Below are 27,500 nucleotides of genomic sequence, written 5' to 3'. Positions count from 1 at the left end.
GGGGGCTTATTCTCATATGACGTATCGTTTTGTGTAACTGACACCTCTGTCAAAACAGGTTAATCAAATAGGAAGTTCAAAGCCTAATTCGTTAACCGATGCTGTAATGTTCTCACAATTTATAATTCTATCCTGACCCAACGATCACTCAGCTACAAATACCTCTCTGTCGTACTTTGGAAAAACGCATATTTTAAAATTTGGCCAGAAAACTCGTTCTTCAAATATTGATCGATTTAAATTACCCTCATCTGGGCAAAAACTGTCAAACCTGGGACTTCTTGGAAGTCAAGGGTCAAGTCAAGGGTCATACATTGAAGCTCTTGCGTTACTCTTGCAAAATCGATCAATATTTGAAGGACGAGTTTTCTGGCCAAATTTTAAAATATGGGTTTTTCCAGAGTACTCCACAGTTCAAAGCCCAATCACTCATACTAGATTAGTGTTGTAAAATATTTCTTGTCATAATATTTATCGCAGGAATGATGGCTCTTGTCTTCTAGATTCGCGCACCTGCAGCATAAATAGATACATTATTGGATGTCAGGACCCTCCTCACCAATATGGAGGGTGTTGATTTTCGAAGGCTGCATGATTTCGCGTGCCTTGTTTGTAAATTATTATATCAGGGAGGAATTTAAAATGCTCCATAGGTTAGCCATTTATTATGAAACACCACACGACGCAATGGTGGATGATAACCAATATTGAAGAAAGAAAAATGACTTATCGTTAAGAGCCTTTCCTGCCTTTAGATTATCCTCATATTTAACTGCAATTGAAATTTTAGAAGTGATCAAATTCCTTTTATCTCGAATATATTTAGATTTAATCATTGCATCTTTTTTTTTCCTCCTTTTTTTTCACAGGTTATATTCCAAGACCCATGTCATCATGGATGTAAATTCCCTCGTATCACTTGATAACAGAACAATGACGTAATACGCAGCCCGTTGATGTGCTTCAGCTAGCACACACAATTCTTCAGAAGGGCTCGACGTACGAGACAAACAAGCCATGCGGTCACCCGACCTTTCCGCTACCCCATTGGAGCTAGAGAGAGGCTCAGGCCGACTGCTGGTACACAAAGCATGGTCGGCACTGACAGTGTCCTCGATGATGCTTCTACTGATTATGACCTCAGTGGCGGATGGGAAGTACCTGGGACCCAATCTATCGCACTTGGTGGTCGATAACAACACGGGAGTTGTCTACGTTGGAGGTCAGTGCCTTATTTTTTTTTTCATCATCATCATCATCATTGCCTTTTTCACCCTGGGTCAGGGTATAGGCCACAGACAAACAGTTTCCATCCTTCTCTATCCCGAGCTAACTTTTTTTTATCTCATTCCAGGTCTTACCACTTCTCTGTATATCAGCTTCTTTAATTCTTCTCCATGTTCCTCGTAGCCTTCCCCTTGATCTTCTGCCCTGAGGGTTCCAGTCCAATACTTTATTTGTTATAGTTGAGTTGTTGTTTTTTTATCTTTTCATTTTAGAGAAATGTAAGCATGGAATCAAGAATTTGTTAATTGATTAGAAACCGATATAAATTCACGAGTCCTTTATCTCCAAACGTTTACTGTAAAAAAAAATCTTAGGAACCTTTTATAACAGTAATTCAGATATTGATTTATAGCTTTAATGTTTTCTGTGGTATTATCGCGTTCTTCCAAGCTAGTGCGCAAGGTAAAGGGATATAAAATGTTAATTATATAACTATACTGGTCCTTACAATTGTCTTATGACATGTATCTTTGACAGAGATAGGCTAAAAAACGTGAATGGTATCTTAGCATCGCTTAATCCTTCCACATAGATTGCCAATAAATTTATTTGGTTTCTTATCGCCCCTGAATACAGCTCGATGCGTGGAACGAAAAGCGTCCATTATTTTTTCTGTCGTCACATTGTATGACCTAAGTGTCTGTCTGAACACCGATTTAATAGAAAAATGAATAAATGCGTGAAAAACAAAATAAATAAAAGAGTGAATAATAAATAGACAGATAAATAAATAAATAAATGGATAAATATATAAATAAATAAATAAATAAATAAATAAATAAATAAATAAGTGTCTGTTCTAAGGTCAATCCCCCTGAAACCATAATGATTCCACAACGATGAGCCCTTTTAACCCTTTGTTTAAAACACGTATGTCACATTATGTGACATTAAGGCAAGAAGGGTCTTGTCTTTGTCCTTGTGAATGCATTGCACAATGCCTTTTTTAGCATGGTGAATATTAGCTCCTGTCATGCCTTAGCTTTGCTTCATTCACAAGGTCAGAGCAGCACAAAGAGGAGACTGATTGCCATGGGATAATATCGATTTTGTAGATGCCATTCTGTTACCCTTGATTATTTTCACGTAATTAATCCTCTCTCTCTCTCTCTCTCTCTCTCTCTCTCTCTCTCTCTCTCTCCCTCCCTCCTCTCTCTCTCTCTCTCCCTTTCTCTAACTCTCTAACTCTCTCTGTCTTTCTTTCTTTCTCACTCAGCTCTCTTTCTCACTCTTTTTCTTTCTCACTCACTCTCTCTCTCTCACTCTCTCCTCTCTTTCGCTCTCTTCTCTCTCTCTCTATCTCTCTCTCTCTATCTCTCTCTCTCTTCCGCTCTCTCTTCCCCCTCTCTCCCTCTCTCTCTCTCTCTCTCTCTCTCTCTCTCTCTCTCCATGTGTGTGTGTGTGTGTGTCACTCGTTCACTTTCTCTCTCATCCATCTCAATTACTATCATCTTTTCTCAATGTTCTTGTGCCTCTTTCATACACAGCCGGTATATTATATATTCTTCTAGGTGAAAACCGTCTTTACCAGCTGACGTCGGACCTCGCGGAGCTGCTCCATGTGGACACGGGGCCAAAGAATGACAGTGTCAAGTGCTTTCCTCCTCCCGGTGACTGTTTTGTTAATAGGACTCTGACCAACAACTACAATAAGGTATTTTTAAAAATTGAGCTTTTATATAGCACAATATCCACTTAATGTGCTCAAAGCACTTTGCAAGGGGTCCCTGACCAACAGCAACATGTAACATGTAGAACGAGACATGACGCTTGTTAAGCGATATTATATTTTTTCCGGACAGAGACAACGCTGTTAACGGCCAGGTACTCATTTTACACCTGAGTACGGTGAGAGAATGTGAGTAAAGAACCTTTTCCAAGGACTCGACTATGCGCCGAGCGAGGCTCGAACTCAGGACCTTCCGATCCGAAAGCGAGTGTCATACCATGCAGTATTTGGTTACAAACTTCGTGATGTTAAACGACATCTATCGCCTTTTACTTTCTTTCACAAGTCTGGCCGACAGGGCGAACTTAAAAAAAATAAAAATGGCGTTTTTATGGTCTATTTCAATTCTCTTAAGTTACAGCACATGGCCACCTTGACAAAAAGGCTAAGACCTGCAATTGTCAGATAACCTTAGCTCAGAACAAACGCTGTGCCTTGGAGATATAAAGACCCGGATTCCACCAGTACTCGGGTTTCTGTACCCCTTTACTGACGATAACAATTACTTGCTACCGGTTGGATAGAACGTTAATCTATCACGAAATACTTTCCATCAAATTTAACAGACCCAGCTACTCAATACTGCTGGGTGTACAGACGAATGTTTGCAATATGTCTTTGCAGAGGGCATATCCAGCTTTTGAGGTGCCTACCGGCCCGAGCCCTCGAATTTAATTTAGGTCGTGTCCATGATTGTATCGCTGAGAAAATAATAGTAAACATGTTTTTTATTGTTTGTTTGTTTTTTTTATTATTATTTTATTTGTATTTTTGTTGTTTTTTTTTGGTTGTGTTTTTTTATACACACGAATTTCTAAAAAGTATTTTGGTTTTTGTTTTTTTTTCAAAATCACGCATTTTTGTGCTTGCAAGTTAGCGTAACCTGCAGAAGAAGAAAAATATCAAGCATCATATTCCATGTGAAAGATTAAAGACATCTCTATCACGTTTTCTCACACAAACGTTTTGTTTTGTCCTCTATTTAGGTTTTGCTAGTGGACAAGGAACGCCGAAAGCTGATTACCTGTGGAAGTTTGTTTCAGGGTCAATGTCAAATCCGCTCCCTGGCCAATATCTCCAGATCCACGGGCTCTGCGGATGGCAGGGACCTCCAAAATTCGGCTGTGGCGGCGAACACGGAGCGTGGATCCACTGTTGCCTTCGTGGCTCCTGGCCCCCCGTCTGTGAGAGGACGTGTTGTCTACGTGGCCACGTCTTACACTGGTGAGTCAAAGTTGTAGTGTCGTGTCGGATTTTTTTTTCATGATAGATTAAGCAGATCAAGATGTGTAACTGATTTTGATACAAATCCGGAATTCCTAAAAAAAATCTGGACTTCGAAGAATATCAGGGAGGGGAAAAAAGCAGAAGTTGACGGTGACAGTGATGGAATTTGACCCAATTCTTTATTTTTCCCTCATATTGTGCAGGCATCGAAATCCGACCTTGTAAGGGAAGTTAACGTCTGTCCACGTCAATTTTCTCTTACAGGCATTTATAAAATTTTCCTTCGTTTTGTTTTGTTTTATTTATTGTTTTCGTTATTTGTTGTTGTTGTTTTGTTTGTATTTCTTGTTTGGGTAGGGGGGTTGTTTTGTTTGTTTTGTTCTTTTTTTTTTTTGTTTGTTTGTTTTGTTTTTTTTTTTTGTTTGCTTGTCTTTTGCTTTTGTTTCTTCCTTTTTTTTTCTTTTTTTTTCTTTTATTTTCTTCTTTTTGTTTTTGCTTTGTGTTTCTTTTAACTGAGTTACAAACAGAAAAAAGACAAGGTATAATTAATATAGAAATAGAGTTTGCGCCTAATACCAGTAGAATACTGTTTCGATTTGTTGTAATAAAATAATATCCCTCATTATTATCTGATTTTTCCTCTTTGAATAATTGTTATAAAGAATACTTAGTGGGATATAGGGGGTCAGGCAAATGTTTCATGTGTACTATTGTTTTAATATTGTATTAAAACATATCATATTAGTTTCATTTTCTTTTCATGTTTTTTTTTTTCCTTTACATTCACAGGTATAGACCGAGAGAGTAGAGTCTATAGAGATTTAGTTCCTGCCATTTCCGTAAGAAGTCTGCATCGGAACAACCCCTTTGCCTTATTAAAAGCCGGAGACAGCTTCTTTCAAGGGAGATCGTCCGCTTTATTCCTCAAGAGTGCTATCGCTCCTACATTCCCCATTCGTTACGTTTCTGGATTTAGCTCCGGTGGATTCAGCTACTTTCTCACCGTCCAAAGCGACGCCGTCGATCCTCTGAGACGGACGGGGCAGATCACAAAAATCATTCAAGTTTGTCAGGAAGAGAGTTTTTATTATTCATACGCCGACATTCCGTTGAGGTGTGTGCAAGGCGACGCGGAGTACAAAGTAGTTCAGGCTACCAGACGCCTACGGCCCGGGGAGGAGTTAGCCCGAAAGCTATCATCCAACGGGTACCCCGGTGATGTTCTGATGGCCGTGTTCTCCAACGATGGCTCCAGCAACTCGGACTCGGCTATCTGTATGTTTACCATGAGATCCATTCGTGAGAAATTCCTGGAGAATATTAAATTGTGTCACCAGGGTAATTCTTCTGTGAGTGGAGGAGGATATTTACAAGTAGGACCTCGAGGCAACTGTAATCAAAGGGTGAGTCATTGACATGATAGCCAGATAGCCAGCAGGAGGGCTGTACACTTTTCCAGGTTTAGTTTTAGGGTTTGACGGTTTAATGAAGAAATGGGCTATCTCACATGTTCACTGTTTTTCACTCTTTTTTTTCAGCGTGGGGGGGGGGGGTTGTTTTGTTGGCTGTTCGTTTGGTTGTATGTTTTTTGTTTTTGTTTTTTTGTTTGTTTTTGTTTTTGTTTTTTTTTTTTGTTTGTTTTTCTTGTCATTTTTAATTTTGTTTTTAGTTTATTTTTGTTGTTGTTTTGTTGTTGTTGTTGGTGGTGGTGGTGATGATGATGGTATCGTTGTCAGGTTTGTTTGGGTGGGGGGGGGGGTTGGGTTGTTTTATTATTTATTTTTTTGTTTTAAAAAATCAGACCTGTATTTGTTTCATTTTAGGATCATTTTTTAAAGACTAGAAGGTTAAACTGACGTTTGCTTACGAAACCTGTGCAAAAGTATGGAAGGGACTTTTAGATGATCTCAAACATCAACATGATAGTTTGCTCCTGGAATCCAGTTCTGTTCCCTATTTAAATCAGCCCCATTTATCTTATTTTTCCTCGTTCTCTCTTAATTGTAAATCTTGAATTTTTGAATTATTCCATCTTTTTCATTTTGACTGGCGCTGATAGTTGCAAGTGCAGTAAAAGCCTTAAAACAAACTAATTAAAAGAAAAACAATCTATTCGATTGTCTGTGGTTATTTTACGACTGTGGCATTGATCCCATTTTTCCATTTCGAAATGTTGCTTAAATTGACATGTGATGTCTAAAAATAGAAATTATCGATGAGAGTGATTATATTATTTTTGTTCTACACCTCTGCATAAATAGTAACGCGTAATGATATGGAGTCTACAATAATACTTTGTGACGTCAGATTAGCAGGCGTTACATTTCACCAAACAAAAAAAATAAAATAGATTCTTATAAAAGAAGTATCAATTGAGTTTGTTTTTTGAATATGTCATTTGAGAAATCGTAGTCGATTGAGGAGTAGAATAATAGTTTGCTTATTCCGTATTGGAATTCGAACATTATTCTCAACGCGCACTCGCAAGTGTGTGCAGCGATTAGAAACATGTCCGAAATGCCTAAAGCAAGAGGGTCAAGTGCAGGTCTGATAACCCAATGTATTGTGGGCTCACTGTTGTAATGGAAATCTCAAAAAATGACGCAAAATGTTGTCTGTCCATTACAACAATTTTAAACTAGACACACGCCTTCGGATAGGAAGGTCCAGGGTTCGAGTCCCGCTCTGAGCGGTGCACAGTTGAGTCCTTGGACCAGGCTCTTTACTCAACATTCTCTCACCGTACTCAGGTGTAAAATAAGTAGCTGTCCGTTAACAGCGTTGTATTTGAAGGAAAAAAATATATTATATGCGTAACAGGCGTCATATCTTGTTGTACATGTTTACTGTTTCTATAGCTAGGGACCTTTGTAAAGCGCTTTGGCATGTTTAGTGGATATTGCGCTGTAAATTCTCAAATGCTCAAATTGATATGATGCTATCCATATCATCATCATCATTGATGTGGACTTAATATAATATTATGTACGCGTTTGTCTTCGTATTCCCACACCAATTATAAGGATGTCTATTACTGTCAGTTAGACACTAATTTGTTTCTTTCATTTCCAAATCCTTCACCGTATTATAAAGTTCTCTTTTCCCACCACCCCCATCCCCCAGCCCGCTCCTATATATATATATATATATATATATATATATATATATATATATATATATATATATATATATATATATTAAAGAATCGATCCTAATAATAGCCGTTTAGGTGGGGTCCTTCCATGGTGGGCAGGAGGTCACGCTGTGTGTTCTATCCCCTCATATCTGTTTTCCGAGTTGCTTCTGTCTTTGTCTTGGAATGGGATTACTTGGTTTTGTCTTAGCCCTGGCCGGAGTCCTTGACTTTGAGGGAAACAGTCGAATTCTAGTTATAGTTTTGGAAAATGATATTTTTCTCCTTGTAAATCATCTCTGTGTTATGTATTGTTTATATATATATATATATATATATATATTATATATATATATTATATATATAATATATATATATTGTTTTACAAGTATAATGTAGGTAAGGCATTTGAGTGTGTTCCTCTTAGTGGGATTCTGTGTTTGCGCCTGGAAGAGACTTTTAGGTGATCTCAAACTAAGAACAATCACAGTATGCTCTTGGAATCTACTATTTGTACCATTCCCTTTTGTCATACTTTTTCTTGGCTGCTTTAATTGTAAATCTACAGTCTTTTGACTATTCCATTTTCTGGCGCTGAAATGACCAAAATCTGTCGCAAACGCCGTAAAACCCTTTAAAACAAAACAAACATAATGATAATATCCATTACGTCATCTTCCAGAGCGGACTAGTAAAGAACAACGTGGAAGATGATCACCAGTATCTGTGCAATACCCACAAATTGGAGTCCTTCTCAAACATCGTAGGCACCAGCGCTGTTGTCGCACGGCCCATCATTGAATATCCAGGACTGAAATTGACCGCCATAACTTCCAGCGTGGTTCACGAGTTCACGGTGGTTTTTGTGGGAACTGCTGATGGTAGAATGAAAAAGGTAGGTAAATGGATAATGGAGGCAAATAAATTGTTATTGATGTTATGCCTTTAGGTAAAACACTCAAAACATTCGTCAGCCTGTGTGTCAACCTTGAATGTTTATAGTTTGGTTGATTTCATTTGGTGAGAACTAATCACCAAAATGGCTGTATAAGTTGAAAGACGCCAATTTCGTTCCTTCTATTGATGATATGCCTTTAGTTAAAAATGCTCACAACATCCAACAGCCAGATAACGTACCAAACAAAAACGACGTTTATAGTCTGATACAATTTATTGAGAACTATTCATTAAAAAAATTGCTGGCTAAAAACCATAACAAAGACCTGGGTTACCTCATTTTCGTTCCTTCGTTAAATTTAGGAATTCAAGAAGAAAAAAATAAAAGAAACGAAAAAATACAAATTAAATTCACGACGACTAAGAAGCAACGAATTAATATTATAATAGATAGGGGCTGGATTTGGATGCCTTCCAATTATCTCATAATTATAACGGAATGCTTTTACTATGGAGTGTGTATGAACTGAACTGCAGTTAGTGATTAAGTTAAAGTATAAAAAAAGATACAACATGTCCGTATTTTTCATTTGATAAGGGCATAGCTAAATTATGCTACCGTCATAAAACTGCCACATTCCACCACTTACACCCTCTTTTCGTGATGATTTTCATAATCATCGTCATCATTATCATCATAAACATCATCACGTTGTCGTCATCATCATTATCATCATCACTATCATCATCAACACCATCATCGTTGTCGTCATCGTTATCACCACCACCATCATCATCATCATCATCATCATCATCATCATCATCATCATCATCATCATCATCATTCATCATCATCCATCTCCTCTCTCTCCTCCTCCTCCTCCTCTCCTCTCTCTCCTTCTTCTTCTTCTTCTTCTTCTTCTTCTTCTTCTTCTTTCCCTTTTTCTTCTTCGTCGTCGTCGTCGTCGTCGTCATCATCTCATCATCATCACCATCAACATCATCATTATCTTGACCTATACCACGATTATCAGCATTATCTAATCTTATCTTTCCCAGCTTGTGGTCAAGAGTCCCGATTCAGCTGAGGAGTACGGAGAGCACCTCGTATCTCCAGAAGGTCATGCAATCAAAAAGGACATGGCTTTTGATAAGAACGAGCAGCATCTTTATGTCATGTCAGGCACTAACGTAAGGCTCTATAAAATAATATGCTCACTACGTTGGAAAACACCACAACGTACAAAATAATTAAGAGGCTGGGTGGGGTCTGTGACCTCCTATGGTGGACAGGAGGTCACACTGTGTCTTTTATCCTCTTATATCTGTTTTCCCAGTTGCTTTCTGTCTTTAAGATTTACTTAGCTTTGCCCTAGCCCTGGACGGAGTCCTTGTCTGAGAAGGAAACAGTCTAATTCTATAGCGTGAAATGGACAATAACACTTGCTTGTTATCCTTAAGATGTGACGCTAGTCTATCGCAAAGTTCTTTCCGCAAAACCTAACAGTTCCAGCAACCCAAGGGTGGACAAGGGGGTCAGAAAAAAAATCCACTTAGCTTCGTTTGTATATAGATAAATCGTTTTCACCACTGCATTGATTGTATTCTCAGGTGACGAAGATTCCCGTCCAGTCTTGCAGGGAGTTGGAGTCTTGTAACGAATGTCTTGGAGGAAGAGATCCTTACTGCGGCTGGTGCTCTCTGGAAAAGAAGTAGGTGGTTACGGTATAAATATTAGAAGAAAGATAAGATCCTGGCAAGTTAAATCGTAACCTTGTTGTGTCAAGCTCAATTATTTTATGAGGATAAACGCACGTGTAAATGAAAGAATCCAAGGACTTAGAGATTTAGAGTAGTGAGTAATACGGATAATATTCACAAATCGCACAGATCTTAAAAAAGACAAAAGGCCTCAACATTGAGAGATATCAATGTTGCAATTTTTCAAAATGTATTCATTGATTATTTTATTCATTTCCTTTTTTAAAAAAAATATTTATTTATTTATTTATTTATTTATCTATTTATTTATTTATATTTTATTTATATATTTACTTATTTATTTATTTATTTATTTATTTATTTAGTTAGTTAGTTAGTTAGTTAGTTAGTTAGTTAGTTAGTTAGTTAGTTATTTGTTTATTTCTTTAAATAAATTAATAAAAATAAAGATAACATAAAATTCCATTTATTAATCCCATGGGGAAATTTGTCTTTAGGGTCTATTCTAAGGGATGGCTGGAATAACCCACGCGTCAGCCGTAATATTATAGCGCCGCAAATTGAACTAAGGCGAGGTGATTGCTCAAGGCTACACAGCGCAGCGGGTATTCGAAACCCGGTACCTTTGAGTACGAAGCAGAGATCCATGTTATTTATTGTTGATTTGGTAATTTCATTTTTGTATAGGTCTAGATCAAAAGAAAACTGAAACTGTTAGCAACTGCATTCCATTTAAATTTGTTTAACGTGAGAAGTAGTGATGAGGGTGGCAATGGTGATGATGATGATGATGATGATGATGATGATGATGATGATGATGATGATGATGATGATGATGGATATAAAAAAAGAAAGATAAAGAAAAATGAAATAGAGAGACATATTTTTTTTCACGTTTTTAATGTTCGGGATTGGCGATGATAGTGATAAAACCAGCAAAGAACAGCCGTTTCTCAAAACCAAACTTGGACAATTTTTTTTTGTTCTAGATGTGGACTCAGGAGTAGCTGTCCCAAGTCAGACGACTCGGCGCAATCCCGTTGGGTGCACGGCGATGAAAACAAGTGTATTTACATTTCAACAATCGCACCGTGGACGGCATCTGTCAATAATGCTGTGGAGGTGAGAAACGTCAAGTGAGCAAAGGGAAATAACAAGTACAATTCCGACAGTATAGCAAGTTTTGTACGAGTTATTTCCCTTTACTCTTCTTCTTTTCCCCCCCCCCCCCCCCCCCCCCTCTCTCTCTCTCTCTCTCTCTCTCTCTCTCTCTCTCTCTCTCTCTCTCTCTCTCTCTCTCTCTCTCTCTCTGAAACTTTGGTTTGGGTGGAAATAGATTTTTATTACAAATAAGCCCAATATAAGCCTGCATTTTTGTTCACAACTTAGTGTGTTTCTAGTGACATCTTTAAGTCTGCGTATGTTAGTAGTGTGTGTGTATGTGTGTGCGTGTGTGTGTGTGTGTGTGTGAGAGAGAGAGAGAGAGAGAGAGAGAGAGGGAGAGAGAGAGAGAGCGTGTGTTGGGGATGTAAAAAATCGAGCTTTTCTATAGGGCAATATCCCTAAACGAATGAAGGTATATGCTTTACAGATTTGTTTATTTTTAAGAATTAAGTTTTGAGCGTTTTTCCTCAAGTTTGAGTCACTCACCTTCCCCCCGCCCCCCACCCCACGCCCCCCACCCCACGCCATCCTGTTTACAGCTGCTCCTGACTATCACCCATCTGCCACGGGAGTCTTCATACACATGCGTCTTCCTGGAACTAGAATGGAGCTCACCTGTCACGTTTTGGTACTTCGGTGCCCGATGCGAGACCCCGGATTTCAACAAGCAAGGCCTCTCATTGGCCAATGAAGGATCCAAGACTGTGACACTTGCTTTGAATTCAACGGAGACAGGAAAACTCTTTGTCACCAAGAGCTTTACGTTTTATAATTGTTCCAACTTCCACAGGTAAGTGTTTATCTGTTTGGATTGTATTTTTTTTTTCTCCTTTTGTTTGCTTTTCCTTTTTAAATCACCAGGCCTTCTTTTACTTCCTAGGCATATTTCATATCATGGTGATGATGATGATTATGATGCTGCAGCTGCTGCTGCTGATGATGATGATGATGATGATGATGATGATGATGATGATGATGATGATTTTATTTATTGTTGTTGTCGTTTTGTTTTTGTTTTTTCTTGTTTTTTGTTGGGTTTTTTTCCTGTTTTTGTTTTTGTTTGTTGTTTTTCTTTTTGCAATGGCTATATTGATGGTTGAACATTTTAAAGTCCCTGATAATTTGTTCATCTTGTTTTGTTTTGTTTTTTTATACTCTTCTCAACAACAGTTGCAGCAGATGTGTGTCCTCCAACTTTGAATGTGATTGGTGTATCTATGAAAACGGTTGCTATGACAACACAGATTCATGCCAAGGCAACATTGTTAGGGCTAATAGTGTAAGTTTTTGGAAGATATTAGAGAGAGAGAGAGAGAGAGAGAGAGAGAGAGAGAGAGAGAGAGAAGAAGAAGAAGAAGAAGAAGAAATAAAAATAGATGGACAGAGAGGCTGATGGAGAATGAATAGATAGATAGATAGACAGAGGAGAGAGAGAGAGAGGGAGAGAGAGAGAGAGAGAGAGAGAGAGAGAGAGAGAGAGAGACTGATAGATAATAAATAGATATATAGATAGATAGATAGTGAGGAGAGAGAGAGAGAGAGAGAGAGAGAGAGAGAGAGAGAGAGAGAGAGAGAGAGAGAGAGAGAGACCAGATGTCATTGAAGCTCAAGAGTCTCGATTCTCAGTCAAATCTCCAAATTTAATTAGATAAATAAATAGGATAAATGGTAGGTGTTAATGGAATTCAATCTCAGTATATATTAATGATTGATTTATTGATATTCTACCATCTGCAAACCCAGAGCGGAAAGCCAGGACTTCGTGGCCCCCAACACTGTCCCATGATTGACACCAAAGCCACAGGGCCTCTTTACATGCCAGTTGGACTGAAGAAAACCATTCTTCTCAAAGGATACAATATACCAGAACCAAAGGTAAAGTGACACAATCACAGTGTTATTTTTAAACAGTATGGAAACCCATGCAGACACTTTTCTTAACACACAAGAGGTTTGGGGGGGGGGGGGGCAGAGAGAAGAGATAAGGAGGTATTATCAGTATCAATGTATTATTTTGCAACTCTTCGTAGAGAGTTTTACCTATATTGTTATTAGCCATTGTGTTTTACTTCAACTTTGCTTTTGTGGAGTATCACTTCTGATTTTTTAAAGATATGTCCACTTCCTTTCTGGTCTCTTTACAATTGAGTTTATGGGTTTGAGCAAAATGTATATCAAGTGTTGTGAAAAATTGGAACTCGCGAAAACCATCCTTGTTAGTCGAAACAAAATATTCGTCACTGTAACTTACTGTGTAAGGTATTCATGACAATACTTTTATTTTTCATTTTAAATGATAGGAAAATTAGCAGCCATGAAAATTGTCTTATTTATTTTTTCCTCACCAGCTGAAGCACAAATCTTTTCAGTGTGTTCTTGACATAGGCACGCAGCGCATCATCAGTGATGCGAAGAGACACAATGATAAAAGTCTTACTTGTGACATTCACTCTGTAAGTAAAGCATGCTTCAAATCATTGACAGTCGATTCATATTTTGCCAGTTTAAATTAAATTTCAACTCATAACAGTCTTTGAACAGTATAACTAGAACCAGAACGCCGTTTTCTTTTGTGTTTGAATGGCATGTTTACCGACTATAACTGCAAAGTGAGAAAACAATCTTATTATGTTTTATTAGGAGATTTATCTAATTCGCTTCATTTTGTTGCTATCTAAAGTTTAGTAAGTCTGTTACTCTGGTAAAGATTAAACCGTGCCCTGTTTATGTCTATACCCTATACCGTGTACAGTTTTCTTCGCTTAAAATTAACATTGATATGTCCAGCTTATTATTATTATTATTATTATTATTATTATTATTATTATTATTATTATTATTATTATTATTATTATTATTATTATTATTATTATTATATATTATTATTATTATTATTATTATTATTATTAGTATTATTATTGTATTATATTATTATTATTATTATTATTATTATTATTTTTATATTATTAGTATTATTATTATTATTATTATTATTATTATTATTATTATTATTATTATTATTATTATTATTATTATTATTATTATTATTATTATTATTCTCATGATCACGTTACTGACATATGATTTATGAAGATACAATTCAAGGTTTTTATGATTTATTGAAATGTATTATGAAAGTATTCTGAAGTTCAATATTAATTTTTTTTTAATAATATCTGGCCAGGATTTTGTGGCCATATCCATATAGTATTATTAGTTCCCTGTCTGTATTATTTAACAGATTTAACTTTAAATTTTGCATTGGTTATTTCTTTTTACATTTGCTTAGTTATTCCATCTTTTGTATTTTCGATATTTTCAGTTGGAATATAAAGAAAACAATGGCACCCTTGAGGCTAATCTATCAGTTTTTTGGGGTGATGGATTCTTGCTGGAAAGTACACACAAGCTGATTGGTAAGGGCATTTGAGATGCACACAAATACAAAATATTATTGTAGATAATGACATTCCCGATAATGTATATGGCGATCACGCAACACATAGGCTACACATCTTTTTATGTTGTGTTTTGTTTGTTTGTTTTTTTTTAAACGTTATATCAATCATTATTATTTATACAATTTAACCCCGAACCCAGGACTTTCCGATCTGAAAGCGATTGTCATACCACTAGACCACATAGCCGCACTGAAGCTAGAAATAACATGCTGTCAATGATTCTAATCCAATTCTTCTTCCCCAGCCACTCTATACAAATGTGATATCCTTGCCAGCCAAGACTGCAGTCTGTGTCGTAATCTAAATTACAGCAGACCAAATTTGGAATGTGTCTGGTGCAATCAGGAGTGCGTTCACACTAATAGCTGTCTTCAACACTCACGTGAAGCATGTCCAGCTCCAAAAATTGATGCGGTAAGCATGATTCGCTTCACTAATTCATAAAAGAATCATTAGTCCTTCGGGCCCATTAAGCCCATGGAGCTAATGTTTAGTTATCTTGATTTATATAGCATGAAATAGACAAAAGCAAATGCTTACTATCCTTTGGATAGGACCTTAGTCTACCACAACGTACTTTCCAGCCGGTTTAACAGACCCAGCAACCCAATTCCTTTTTATGTGGACAGGGCAGTCAGAAATAAATCTTGACTTCACCAGGAAACGATTTCGGTCCCTTTGCAAGTGAAGCGAGTGCTCTACTAGCTGAGCTATTTGGGACCCTCATTACTAATTCATATTTGACAGTTTAGCTATAATTTTAAGGATTCTTTTCTAAGTTTTGAAGTTAGTGTATGCCAATTTCTGAAAGCTATGAATGAGATCATTCGGAAGGATTTGTCCAAGATATTCACCATTATGTCAAAATCTTTTCTGTAATTTGTTACATATTCTATCAAATTGACCAAATTACTAATTAGACGGTTTTGCAGTTTTCTTATAGTGTTAGTTTTGTGTATAGGCCGGAAACTAGCATATCATTGTAATATTATATCTTGTCTTCCTGTGTGACATACTGTATGCAAATTTAATTTCGGATCTTTTTTGTGATTGGAATATTTCAACTTTATGTCATAGAATAAATGAAAATGGTGTGTGTTTATATATGTGTGTGTTGGTGTGTGTGTGTGTGTGTGTGTGTGTGTGTGTGTTTGTGTGTGTGTGTTTGATGCGTATGTTGAGGGGGGGGGGAGGGCTTGTTTATTAGTTTGAGGGTTTTATTGGGGGGACTTTTGTTTGTTTTGTTTTTTTTGTTTTTTGTTGTTTTGTTGTTTTTGTTTGTTTTTTGTTTGCTTTTTTTTTTTTTTTTTTTTTGGGGGGGGGGGGGGTGTTGTTTGGAGGAGGGCATGGTTTGTTTAGCTCTGTTTTTTTTTTGTTTTGTTGTACTTTTTGTTTTGGTTTGTGGTGGGTTTTTTTCCTTGGCTTCTAGAAATTTCTGTTATTAAAGAAACAGTATTATAAATTGATAATGCAAGTCATAAACTGTGAAACCATTTCATCATCTCCGATCAGGTGTGGCCGTTGACAGGACCAATCCAGGGTGGAACCAACATCACCATTGTGGGCAGCAATCTAGGGGTGAAATTTGAAGACATTCAAAAGGCTGTCACAGTGGCCTATGTGGGTTGTGACCCTTACAGGGAATTGTACTTGCCTTCCAAGAGGTAGGATTTGATTGGGGGGGGGGGGGGGAAAGCCCGATATAAGCAAACCAAAATTCTTAACTGATAATATTATGACCTTCGTTTAAATTGCTACTCCTGCTATGTTTAATATAGTGTTTCTTTCTATTTATAATTATTTTATGTAATATATGATACATTTTCCTCTTCTAGCTGAAAAAGAGCCGCCTCTGTTCTAAAATCAATAGCCATGATTGGGAACTAATTTTAAAAGCATACAGTTATTCTCTCAAATCATGCTTTTTGTCTGAATATTTGACCTGTAACCTATGACATAGATATCTTTTGTGATAATAAAACTTTTGATAATTTTTTTTTGTTTTGTTTGTTTTGTTTGTTTTTTTTCTTTTTAGTTTTTTTTTCCCTTAATGATCAATTAGAAATAACTAACATTGTTCACTAAAGCAACTATATTTGTTATTGTTACGAAATGAATAAATAATTTCATATGAAGATTTTGTTGTCAATATATATTATTTCAAAAAAATAATAATAAATAACATGCACACTTTCAGGATTGTATGTGAAACTAGATGGCAAGGTAGAGTGGGACAAGGTCCGATTGTTTTGAAGTTGAAATCTGGAGCCACACAGTTCCATAAACATTTTCACTACAAGGTAAGAATAAAGATTTGATTTTGATTTGATTTTACGCCTCACAGAAAGATGTGCTACCATTGCAGTTTTCTTTAGCACAGTTTAAGAGATGTAGTATTAATGATATGTTATTATTTAAATGGCTTTCACATGCGGTTATTTGAAATACTCCCCCAATTCAAGCTGGCAAAATGATAATAAACAGCTGTCAAGGACATACAAGAATAGGTAGTGTTAAACGAACCACTTCATAATCAAATAGAATGCTTGGAGAACGTATTACTTCTCCCTGGGTGGGGTTCCTGACCTCCCATAGTGGGCAGGGAGGTACATACTGTGTCTTCTATCCCCTTATAACTGTTTTCCAACATGCTTTCTGTCTTTGTCTTGGAATGGGATTACTTGGTTTTGTCCTAGCCCTGGCCGGAGTCCTGGCTGGGAGGGAAACAGTCAAATGCATAGTTATTGTTTTGAGAGATGATATTTTTTTCCCTTGTAAATCGTCTCTCTGTTATGTATTATATTAGTTATTTTAAATGTACAATGTAAGCATTTGAGTGTGTTCCTCTTTGTTGGATTTTGTGCTTGTGTCCGGATGAGACTTATAGGTGATCTCAAACTAAGTACATTGGTGGTGTGCTCTTGGAATCTACATCTAATCCCTATTTGTTCCCAGTTCCCCTTCCTCTTAATTTCTCTTGGCTGTTTTAATTGTAATTCTAGAACTTTTTACTATCACATTTTCTTCCTTTTTACTGGCGCTGATATAACCTAAATGTGTTGCAAGCGCCGTAAAACCCTTAAAAACAAAAACAAACATATTACTTCTCCCATTGATGAAGAAAAACTACAAGGAAAAAGAGAAGCACAACGGCAAATAACTTTATAGTAAAACTATTTATAAATGATGTCTGTTCAACCAGGGTGAATCTTTTTATTTATGTTTAATCATTTTGCTATTCTGCAAGATACAGAGTGATTAAGCGGTATTTACTGTTAAAATTATATCTACTCTTATAGGGGTTTTGGAATCTTTAATTTTGAAATGCTTAACTATACAGATGGGTGGGTTTCCATAAATGTGACTAGGTGATGAAAAGTAGCATCTTGGGATATGTGTGACTGGTTAAACATAAAAGTAATTCAGTGGCATATTTTCTCTTTTGTAGAGTCCTATACTGGAGAGCATTCACCCCAAGGCAGGCCCAAAGTCAGGAGGTTCAATCCTTACAATATATGGTCGTGACTTGAACACAGGAAATGTACACACAGCTTCCTTGGATGATGTCCCTTGTAATGTCATCAGGTCTGTATCGTTGTTGTTAAAGCTTATGCATTATGATTTAATCCAATACTCGTTTTGTTGAGACTTTTTTTTCTTTTTGATTGGCGGGGTGCGGGGTTTGTTTTTGGTGTAATTTTTTATTTTTTTTGAGGGGGGGGGGGGGTTGTTCTTGTTTTTGGGTGATATTTTTTTAGTAAAACTCTTTTGATAGACTCCATTGCGTTTAGGGCGATTATAGAACTTTCAAAAAGAAATCAAAAAGATAGCAACCTCTTTGTTGATATACGAGGTATTGTGTTTGTGTGTGTTTCTATTGAAAAACATATTTTTGGGGGGTATTTCCTGAAGACGTGATAAAACTTAAAGTGTTCCTTTTTACTTAATTTGTTCTTTATTGAAAGTGTAATATCCCTTAATGTTCAAAATTCATTCACTTCTCTCTCCCATCAGGTCCAAGGTCAGGAATGGAAGTATAGAGTGCATCACTTCTAAAGTTTGGTTTCCAGAAACAAAGGGACCAATCAAAGTGTACTTTGATGGCAAGGAACGCTCATTGAATCAGTATTTTACATACAAAGAGGATCCCTACATTACTGGAATTGCACCCCTCAAGAGTATCTTGGAGTAAGGATTTTTAAAGCTATTTTTTCACTTATATTAGACGTCTTAATTTACATGTTTTTAATAATTTATTTATACAGTTCACACATTTCATTGACATTTCTTTTCGCATTGAGTTGAATGGTTGCTGCTCATAAATGGCTTTAAAAGTTGAGGTGGAATGAGACAGGTGATATTTCTTTCATGTGCTTAATGTACGACGCCGTATTTTCCAATGACAATGTACTTTTCAACAACAAAAAATACTAATCAAAAACGTTTTCTTATCTTAAGTTTTGATTTAGATCAACTGTGTTATTTACACTAAAAGTTCAATATCACCATATTGCCACTACCATAATCATCTGTTTTGATACAATCCCAGCATTTTCATATATATGGTAAATAAACAGTTTTTTTTTATTACTCATTCCCCCACTCTCCTTAGTTTTCAGTTCTAGTTTTTAACATTTGCCCATGTCACAATTTACTTAAATCCTTTAATTTGCAGGGGTGGCCGGACCATGACTGTGACTGGCAAAGAGTTTTCATTCATTCAACAGCCAGAATTATTTGCATACGTGTCTACAATGAATGGGAAATTTTATCCAACAAATAGAACGGTAAGGAGGCAGATTTTTTAAACACCGTTCTCTTTTGACTTTTGTTTTTCAATTCTTTGTTGTTGCCGCTGTTTTAGTTGTAGTAGTTGTTATTGTTGTTATTGATAGTTTGTTTTCTTTTCTTTTTTTCATATGCCAATTTGATAACCAGAGCTAAAAGCTGGTGGAGTTTTTTATGTTATTTTTAAAAAGTTGGTTGATTCATATCAATAACATGTTGTTGATATTCAACTATCCTTGGTGTTTTCATTTGATAGAAAACTTATCTCCCTTGAATGGAATTCCCTATTTATCATATCTTTGAAAAGTAGATTCAATGTCACAGATAATTGTTTATTGGCTTTAAACTAGTCATGATTTCCAGTGTGCTACTTATAATGTCAAAGGTACAGATAACAGGCTATCTTTTCACATTTTATTTGTGGTCTTAAACAATTCTTACCTTTTCTGTTTAACATGAAAAGGAGGAAAGCTCAATGCTTGGCTGCCATCGTTATTTGATTACAAGTCAATGAAGTACGCCTTTTTTTTCAGTCCTTTATATCTCTCTCTATTTCTCAGAAATGCAAAGTAATGAACAATGAGGTGATGAAATGTCCCAGTCCTCGCCTGGTGGATTCCCTCAAAAACATCATCCGATCCAAGAGAGCTGCAACTGTGGAGCACACCACCCAGCCAGTTGAGGTCGTCCAGGTGGCTTTCCGAATGGATGGAGTGGCTGGAGTTAGAAACCTGTCATCAACACCCAACTTGAATTATTTCCTCAAATATTTTCCGAACCCTCAAGTGTTTAATTTCACAGAGAAGAGTGGTATCAAGCTACTGAAGGGAGATGCTCTTATCATAGAAGTAAGGAGAAAATGTCCTTTGAATGTGATTCAAATTCTGTGTTTAAGTAAAGAAGGAAGTCAAGTTTTTGTCAGTCAAAAACCTCTTTGTGTAACGGATATTCCAAAAAGAAACAAGAGCAACACCACCTGGCCTTGAAACCTACTTGTAAATTGGAATATTTTAAAATTGTTTTCATTACAAAAGAAAATTTATTTTTTGGGGTTTTTTTTGTTTTTTTGTTTTTTTTTTTTTTTCCTTAAAAAAAAATAGCAGTAACGTCTGCTATTCGATTGTAAAGATTTCTCAGTATTATCATAGAGCTTTTGTCACTTTCTAACACACTAATTCAAAACGATTCCCTGTCCTAAATTACAAGTTTCCTTAGTCAGGTAACAAGTAATATAATCATGGCAACCTTATTCTATCCATAGTAACAGACATTCTAAATCATTTGATTCGTTTATTCAAAAATTTCGTGTAGCAAGTGTTATTTGCTTAATATTTAAGACAAAATGCCATGAAAAGATATTAAAGCATATTGGTAGAATGACCATATATTTTATATAACAATATTCAAATGGATTGGAAGCTTCAAATTAATTAACGAGGACATATGGAACGAAACGCGATGAATGAAACACTAAATACGAATGAGAGATGAGAGTATATATAAATAGAAAATTATACCCATATATTATAGTGAATTTTAATCGCATCACACAGGCATTATTTCCAGATCCAGTCTATGCAACATATTTATTTCATATGTTTAATTTATAAATTATTACCGGTCTTTTCATTTTCTATTCCTTTGTCGTTTTATACAGATTTCTTGAAATTTAAATTTGAGCATTAATGGTAATATTATATTTAATGTGTGTCCCTGATAAAGAAGGCATTTTATTCGTACTTCTCCAGGGAGCTGATTTGAATGTTGCTGCAGGGAAGTCAGATGTCTCAGTGACTATTGGAGCCTCCAGCTGCAATGTCACAACGTTTTCCAAGTCCCAGATTGTCTGTAAATTACCGACGACAAAGTCAGGAGATAAAAATGCTATCAGCAATCCCAATGGGAAAACGTTGCCTTATGTAAAGGTATGTAGACACTATAGCTGTACATTCCATAATGGGCCTATATAGTTGCTATTAGCTCACGAAATGAATAGGATGAACTAATGATGTGATTATTTAGTATTACCTTTGGATTGGACTGGCATGTGTTCAAATTAATACTGATGTAGATAAATAAATAAAAAAATAAAATTCCCTTTATTCATCCCATAGGGAAAATTTGTCTCTAGGGTCTATTCTAAGGGAAGACTGGAATAACCCAGGCATCAGCCGCAGTGCAGCGCTGCAAATTGAGCTAGGGCGAGGTGACTTGCTCGAGGCTACACAGCGCAGCGGCGGGTGATCAAACTCAGTACCTTTCGGGTACGAAGCAAAGACCATACCGCTGAGCCACGCTGACCCCTTGTGACTTTTTTCATTGTTAACCTCAAAACTTAAAAACTATATATTATATCTCATGCGGTCCTATCATAGACAAACTAGAAATTAAAAAAGAAAGAAAAACAGTAGTCTCCAGAACTGTGAGGTCTTTGGAGCTGGAGTGTATCTTGATTTCAGTAAGAATAACAATAATAACAAGCTGACATTTTGAATATCACGAAGAACTTTCTCCCATTTCTAATAAATCAAGTTACACTGTCACTGCTGGGTGCAGAACATGAAACTTCTTTTTTTTAATCCTAAAAGAAATTGAAAGGGTCTTAATTAAAGCTATAACATTTTTTAAAGAGTAGAACAATACTGTGACTCATGGATGTGCTTCACTTGCTCTGTGATTAAGGATATGTTAATAATATTTCATATATTCAATGTTGGAAAGAAAAAAAAAAAAGCAATCCGCTCAACTGTATGGATTTTAAAAATCATTTGCAGTTTTCCTTATTGACATATTAACCAAATATTTAAGACTTCTTAAATGACACATTGAACTAGTAAACATGCTTGGTTCTTTTTTTTTTTCCAGGTGAGAATCAACAATCTTGAGGTGTGTGTTGGGCAAGTAAAATGGGAAGTACCTGAGACCTTCTCATTCCCCAGCGAGGCTATTGCTGGTATTGCTGCTGGTGGTAGCTTTCTCCTCATCGTCATCATCATCATTCTCATCATCTATCGTCGACAAAATACCAAAGCAGAGAGGATTTACAGAAAGCTACAGATCCAGTTGGATAATCTTGAGAGCAATGTTCGCAATGAGTGCAAACATGGTAAGGAATTGAAGAAAAAGAATTGAATGTAGTGTTGGTGTCTCAGTGGTACGGTATCTCATTTTAAAACAGGAGCCTTACAAAAGACTTCTAACTGGTACGTCATGGCCCAAGACCAAAGGACTAGAGCTCAGATGGTCGCTGGTTCTGATAAGTAAGTAAACAGTAGCCAAGCGATTTTGTGCTTGGATATCGACTGGATGAGTAAAAATGGCCCCGGATATTTTATCTTTGGATAAGATATTTCACACACATTACCTTCGTTCGATGAGTGTTGTGAAATGACTGGCTTGAGAAAGATTGTGGTGGATAATGTAAGAGTGCTGGTATAAAACGATCGCCTAAAAAGTGACGTGTAACAGACGAAATAGAAATTGATATTCCATGTGGCCTAATGAGGGAATCAATGAAACAAATTTAAGCTTATTGAGCATGGTGGAATTATGCTTTATAATTTAGGTTTTAAAACTAATGCAAATGTAGATTTTAAAAATGCACCCAATTACATTCTTTTGCATTTTCATGTATAGAATTTTAAAGATACTTTTTGAAAGAAAATGGGTCTGTTTTCAAAATTGTGCAACTTTGATTAAAATCAGTAAGATTTATTGAAAAGAAGGAATGTAGTTTCTTATGTGGCAAAAAAATACAAATAAACATGAGCACTCATATAAATCAATATCCACCAAAACATGCTCAAAGTCCTTTACAAGGGATCCCTAGCCAACAACAACGCTTAACCTGTAGGACGAGACATGACGCATGTCAGGTGAGACAGCATTTGTTTTTTCAGAGAGACTGCGCTGTTTACAGCCAGGTACTCATTTTCACATGAGAACAGTGAGAGAATGTGGATAAAGAGCCTTTTATAAGGACTCGACTATATGCCGCTCAGAGCGGGACTCAAACCCTGGACTTTCCAATCTGAAGGTAAGTGTCATACTGCAAGACCACATAGCCACACAGATTGAATAGATTGGCCATTGCATATCTCTGACCCTTGTATCTTTTAATGTTGATATTCATCTTGACTGGAATGAATTTGATTGGGTCTTCCATTACAGCATTTGCTGAGCTACAGACAGACATGACAGATTTGACCGGAGACCTTGTGTCCAGTGGAATTCCTTTCTGGGACTTTCACAGTTATGTCTTCAAAGTGCTCTTCCCTGGCATGACTGATCATATCATTTTACACCCACCAATTGTGAGTATAGCTCTCTGTCTCTGTCTCTCTCTCTCTCTCTCTCTCTCTCTCTCTCTCTCTCTCTCTCTCTCTCTCACTCTCTCTCTCTCTCTCTCTTTCTCTCTCTCTCTCTCTCTCTCTCTCTCTCTCTCTCTCTCTCTCTCTCTCTCTCTCTCTCTCTCTCTTTTTCTATTTCATTTTTTTTCTTTTCTGTTATCATCATCATCATCATCAGCAGCAGCAGCATTATCATCTTCTTCATGGATATTGACGTTGCTATTGTTGTTGTTGTTGTTGTTGTTTTTGTTACTGTCATTGCTATTGTTGTAGAATGTGTTCCTGTGGATGGACAATAATTTATACTCCTCGTTATTGATGTTGCAGCAAAAGAATGGGCGGTTCCAGTTTTCAGATCATGGCCTGCAACTCTTTCACCAATTGTTGAACACGAAATTGTTCTTGACAACTTTTATACGCACACTCGAAGAACAGAGGGCTTTCAGCATACGAGACAGGTCTGTAAATAGATTAAACGTTACACGAGTTGTCAATAATCTGTTTTAATCTCTGTTTAAAATCACTATATTATCATTAAGTGACACAATTAAAATCATCTATAATGGACAATAATCATCAATAGATAAACCATTACCAATTCATGTGCTTGCTTCACCTTTATGATTTTACATTTTTGTCATATTAATATAGTTACATTAAAATTGTATTGGTAATGTTTCATTTTTTGTTTTGTTTCTTTTCCTAACAGAGCAAATGTTGCATCATTGCTTATGATTGTATATTTAAACAACATGGAATATGCTACAGAGTAAGTTTTTATATCATGATTGAAAGAAAAGACAGTTAATTTTAAAATTATTTACATAGACGTATATGTTATAAAATATAATATGATATAATCATAAACGATGCATGCTAAGTTTAATTATTTAATATACTTGGCATTATTTAATGTATAGGTTTTTGAAAATGTTGTTTTTCTGTTTGTGTGAGTGTGGGTGTGGGTGTGTGTGTGTGTGTGTATATATATGAATGTGTGAGTGTGTATTCTCTATTTTTCTTTTTATGTTTGTTCGGTTTATTTGATTGGTTTTTATTACCATTTAAGTTTTTATCTGTACCTATATTTACAAATTCAGAATAAAGATTTTTGAATATTATTTTGTTAATTATATATGCAAAAGTTTAATCAGCCATAAATTTACATTAGTATATTATTTATATATTTAATAAAAAGAGAGAAAAAACCTTTGATTTACATTCTACATCTTCTTATCCAGAATCCTGAAGTGCCTTCTTGTCGACCTGGTGCAAAAATCTGTAGAGGGGAGGCACCCCAAACTCATGTTACGAAGGTAAGGAGTAAAGATTACTCTATTCATGAGATTGATTTATTTTAATACACTACTTTCAAAAGTGAATTTTATCCAAAGCCTTTTTTTTCAATGGTTTCAATTCATTCACACAGAAAAAATACGAGCCTTTTCAAATATGCCATGCAACCGATTGGACTGTTAATTGAAATATTTGCTCTTCCAGATTCTGAGCATTGTTCACAAACCTTTGACACTAGCCAGTTGAAAATACCAAAATGGCGTTATACTCTGTTACGCTTGTAATTCTATAGGTGTATGTTTGTCCCAAGACATTTTGATAGATGCTCATAAACTGGTGGGCCAACTGGTCGGACTTAATAGTCTGTAATTCATCAAATGTTTATTCATCCATTTTTCATTTAAGGTCAAGCAATAACCCCTGTCTTTATTTTATTTTTTTCAGATCCGAGTCAGTAGTGGAAAAGCTACTCACCAACTGGCTCTCTATATGCCTTTATAAATATTTGAGGGTAAGAGGACCTGTTAGCTCTATCGTTCATAGGCAGTGATTATATATTTCTGTTAGTAAGTCTTTTAGTGTTTAAATGAAAAATTCCTAGTTTGCTGCTTGATTTAGGCAAGATAAATGAGCAAAATCTTGTATAAAATACTAGATAACAAGATCTGTATGCCACATATAATTTAATATTTCTCTGTTTCACCTTTTCTAACACAAGTAGCTGGAAAGTAAATCATTATTTTGTTTGGCTTGTATATCCGTCTATTTTTACTGCAAGGGTGCTAGTTGTGAGTTAGATGCCCCAAAATCAATATAAAGTTGGGTTGTTTTGTTTTTTTTGTTTTTGTTTTTGTTATTGTTTTTTTGTTTTTTTTTTTCTTTGTTTTTTTTTGTAGATTTAGTTTTGTTTTGTTTTTTGTAGTTTTTTCTTTTGGGTGGTCTTTTGTTTGATTTTGTTTTGTTTTTTGGGGTTTTTTTTATTTTTGTTTTTCTGTTTTTGTTTTGTTTTATTTACTTTATTTTTTTTGGAAATATTACAGTCATAACGTTAATTTCTTTCCACTAACAATGGTTTCTTTTCATGCAGACAATAAAAAACGAGACTTTTCAAATTAATATAGTTTACAAGGTACTTTATACTGCACTTTTTTTTGGTCAAAATAGTTGTTTTTTTATCGATAACATAAGAATTATTCTCTCTCTCTCTCTCTCTCTCTCTCTCTCTCTCTCTCTCTCTCTCTCTCTCTCTCTCTCTCTCTTACTCTTCTTTCTATCTTGTCACTCTTTATCTTCATCCTCACTTTCTTTTCTATTGTGTCCACACGGTTAATGAAGCATTCACATCCTTGTATAATTTATACAAACTTTCCCCCTTGATTTGTGTAGGACATTGCCGGAGGGTCCCTGTTTATGCTTTACAAAGCCATCAAGCTCCAAGCAGAGAAGGGGCCGGTGGATGCTGTGACAGGGGATGCGAGATATTCTCTGTCAGAAGACACACTTTTGAGGGAGAAAATTGAGCCAAAAGTAGTAGTAAGTATCTAATATTCAAACTTTCTTTCATTTTCAAAGATCCTCAATTATTCATTTTTAAGTAAGTCAGAATAAAGCCAGACTTTTTAACTTAATTGGTACGTTGCCTTTTCTTTGTTTTTGTTTTTGTTTTTTTCCACACACCCCTCCCCCCCCCCCCCTCTCCCCCTCCCCTCTCCTCCCTCTCCTCTCTCTCTCCTCTCCTCTCTCCTCTCTCTCCTCTCTCTCCCTCCTCTCCCCTCTCCTCTCCCTCTCTCTCCCTCTCTCCTCTCCTCTCTCTCTCTCTCCTCTCTCTCCTCTCTCTCTCTCCTCTCTCCTCTCTCTCTCTCTCTCTCCTCTCTCCTCTCTCTCTCTCTCTCCTCCTCTCTCTCCCTCTCTCTCTCCTCTCTCCCTCTCCCCTCTCTCTCCCTCCTCTCTCTCTCTCTCCCTCTCTCCTCTCTCCTCTCTCTCTCTCCTCTCTCTCCTCTCTCTCTCCCTCCTCCTCTCTCTCTCTCTCTCTCTCTCTTCTCTCCCTTCTCTCCCCTTTCTCTCTCTCTCTCTCTCTCTCTCTCTCTCTCTCTCTCTCTCTCTCTCTCTCTCTCTCTCTCTCTCTCTCTCTCTAACTTGACTCCCCTTTTACTTTACTTTGATTTCAGTTCATAGTCTTTGTACCCTTTATTTTATTTTACTGGATTACTGTGAAATGCGCTATTATGTTAAAATAAGAATTTCTTTTGTACACAATAATTGTTATGATTTTTGGTGTGCTTATGTTTTTACCTTTTTTTTTTTGGGGGGGGGGTTGTTTTTTTGTTTGTTGTTGTTGTTTTTTTGTTTTGTTTTGTTTTTTTAATTTTCTTTGTTTGTTTTGTTTTGTTTTTGTTTCCATAAGCAAATTATATGATGTCCATGTATTATAGTTTTTTTTATTCTTG

The 27,500-nt window shown here is 36.2% G+C and overlaps 1 protein-coding gene across 1 annotated transcript in view; it reads left to right on the top strand.

Annotated features, from left to right (window-relative positions):
* The window catches only part of LOC144975302 (plexin-B-like), a 143,623-nt gene that overhangs the window by 109,361 nt on the left and 6,762 nt on the right, over window positions 1–27,500 (top strand). The window contains exons 3-30 of the mRNA XM_078919260.1: window positions 870–1,222; window positions 2,799–2,941; window positions 4,003–4,240; window positions 5,033–5,646; window positions 8,059–8,271; window positions 9,333–9,464; window positions 9,885–9,985; window positions 10,985–11,117; window positions 11,699–11,949; window positions 12,330–12,438; window positions 12,903–13,034; window positions 13,508–13,612; window positions 14,482–14,575; window positions 14,865–15,034; window positions 16,133–16,284; window positions 16,818–16,920; window positions 18,069–18,205; window positions 18,635–18,808; window positions 19,296–19,407; window positions 19,969–20,256; window positions 21,157–21,333; window positions 22,274–22,514; window positions 23,579–23,721; window positions 24,085–24,215; window positions 24,467–24,526; window positions 24,999–25,073; window positions 25,498–25,564; window positions 26,440–26,586. Coding sequence (XP_078775386.1) covers window positions 1,018–1,222; window positions 2,799–2,941; window positions 4,003–4,240; window positions 5,033–5,646; window positions 8,059–8,271; window positions 9,333–9,464; window positions 9,885–9,985; window positions 10,985–11,117; window positions 11,699–11,949; window positions 12,330–12,438; window positions 12,903–13,034; window positions 13,508–13,612; window positions 14,482–14,575; window positions 14,865–15,034; window positions 16,133–16,284; window positions 16,818–16,920; window positions 18,069–18,205; window positions 18,635–18,808; window positions 19,296–19,407; window positions 19,969–20,256; window positions 21,157–21,333; window positions 22,274–22,514; window positions 23,579–23,721; window positions 24,085–24,215; window positions 24,467–24,526; window positions 24,999–25,073; window positions 25,498–25,564; window positions 26,440–26,586 — 4,647 coding nt within the window. The 5' untranslated portion in view covers window positions 870–1,017. The remainder of the gene's footprint in view (window positions 1–869; window positions 1,223–2,798; window positions 2,942–4,002; window positions 4,241–5,032; window positions 5,647–8,058; window positions 8,272–9,332; window positions 9,465–9,884; window positions 9,986–10,984; window positions 11,118–11,698; window positions 11,950–12,329; window positions 12,439–12,902; window positions 13,035–13,507; window positions 13,613–14,481; window positions 14,576–14,864; window positions 15,035–16,132; window positions 16,285–16,817; window positions 16,921–18,068; window positions 18,206–18,634; window positions 18,809–19,295; window positions 19,408–19,968; window positions 20,257–21,156; window positions 21,334–22,273; window positions 22,515–23,578; window positions 23,722–24,084; window positions 24,216–24,466; window positions 24,527–24,998; window positions 25,074–25,497; window positions 25,565–26,439; window positions 26,587–27,500) is intronic.

The sequence above is a fragment of the Berghia stephanieae genome, chromosome 6, assembly GCF_034508935.2.
Source record: "Berghia stephanieae isolate SIO BIC M18660-M18661 chromosome 6, UCSD_Bste_1.3, whole genome shotgun sequence".
NCBI lineage: Eukaryota > Metazoa > Mollusca > Gastropoda > Nudibranchia > Aeolidiidae > Berghia > Berghia stephanieae.
This window is presented reverse-complemented; position numbering and strand designations above follow the sequence as displayed.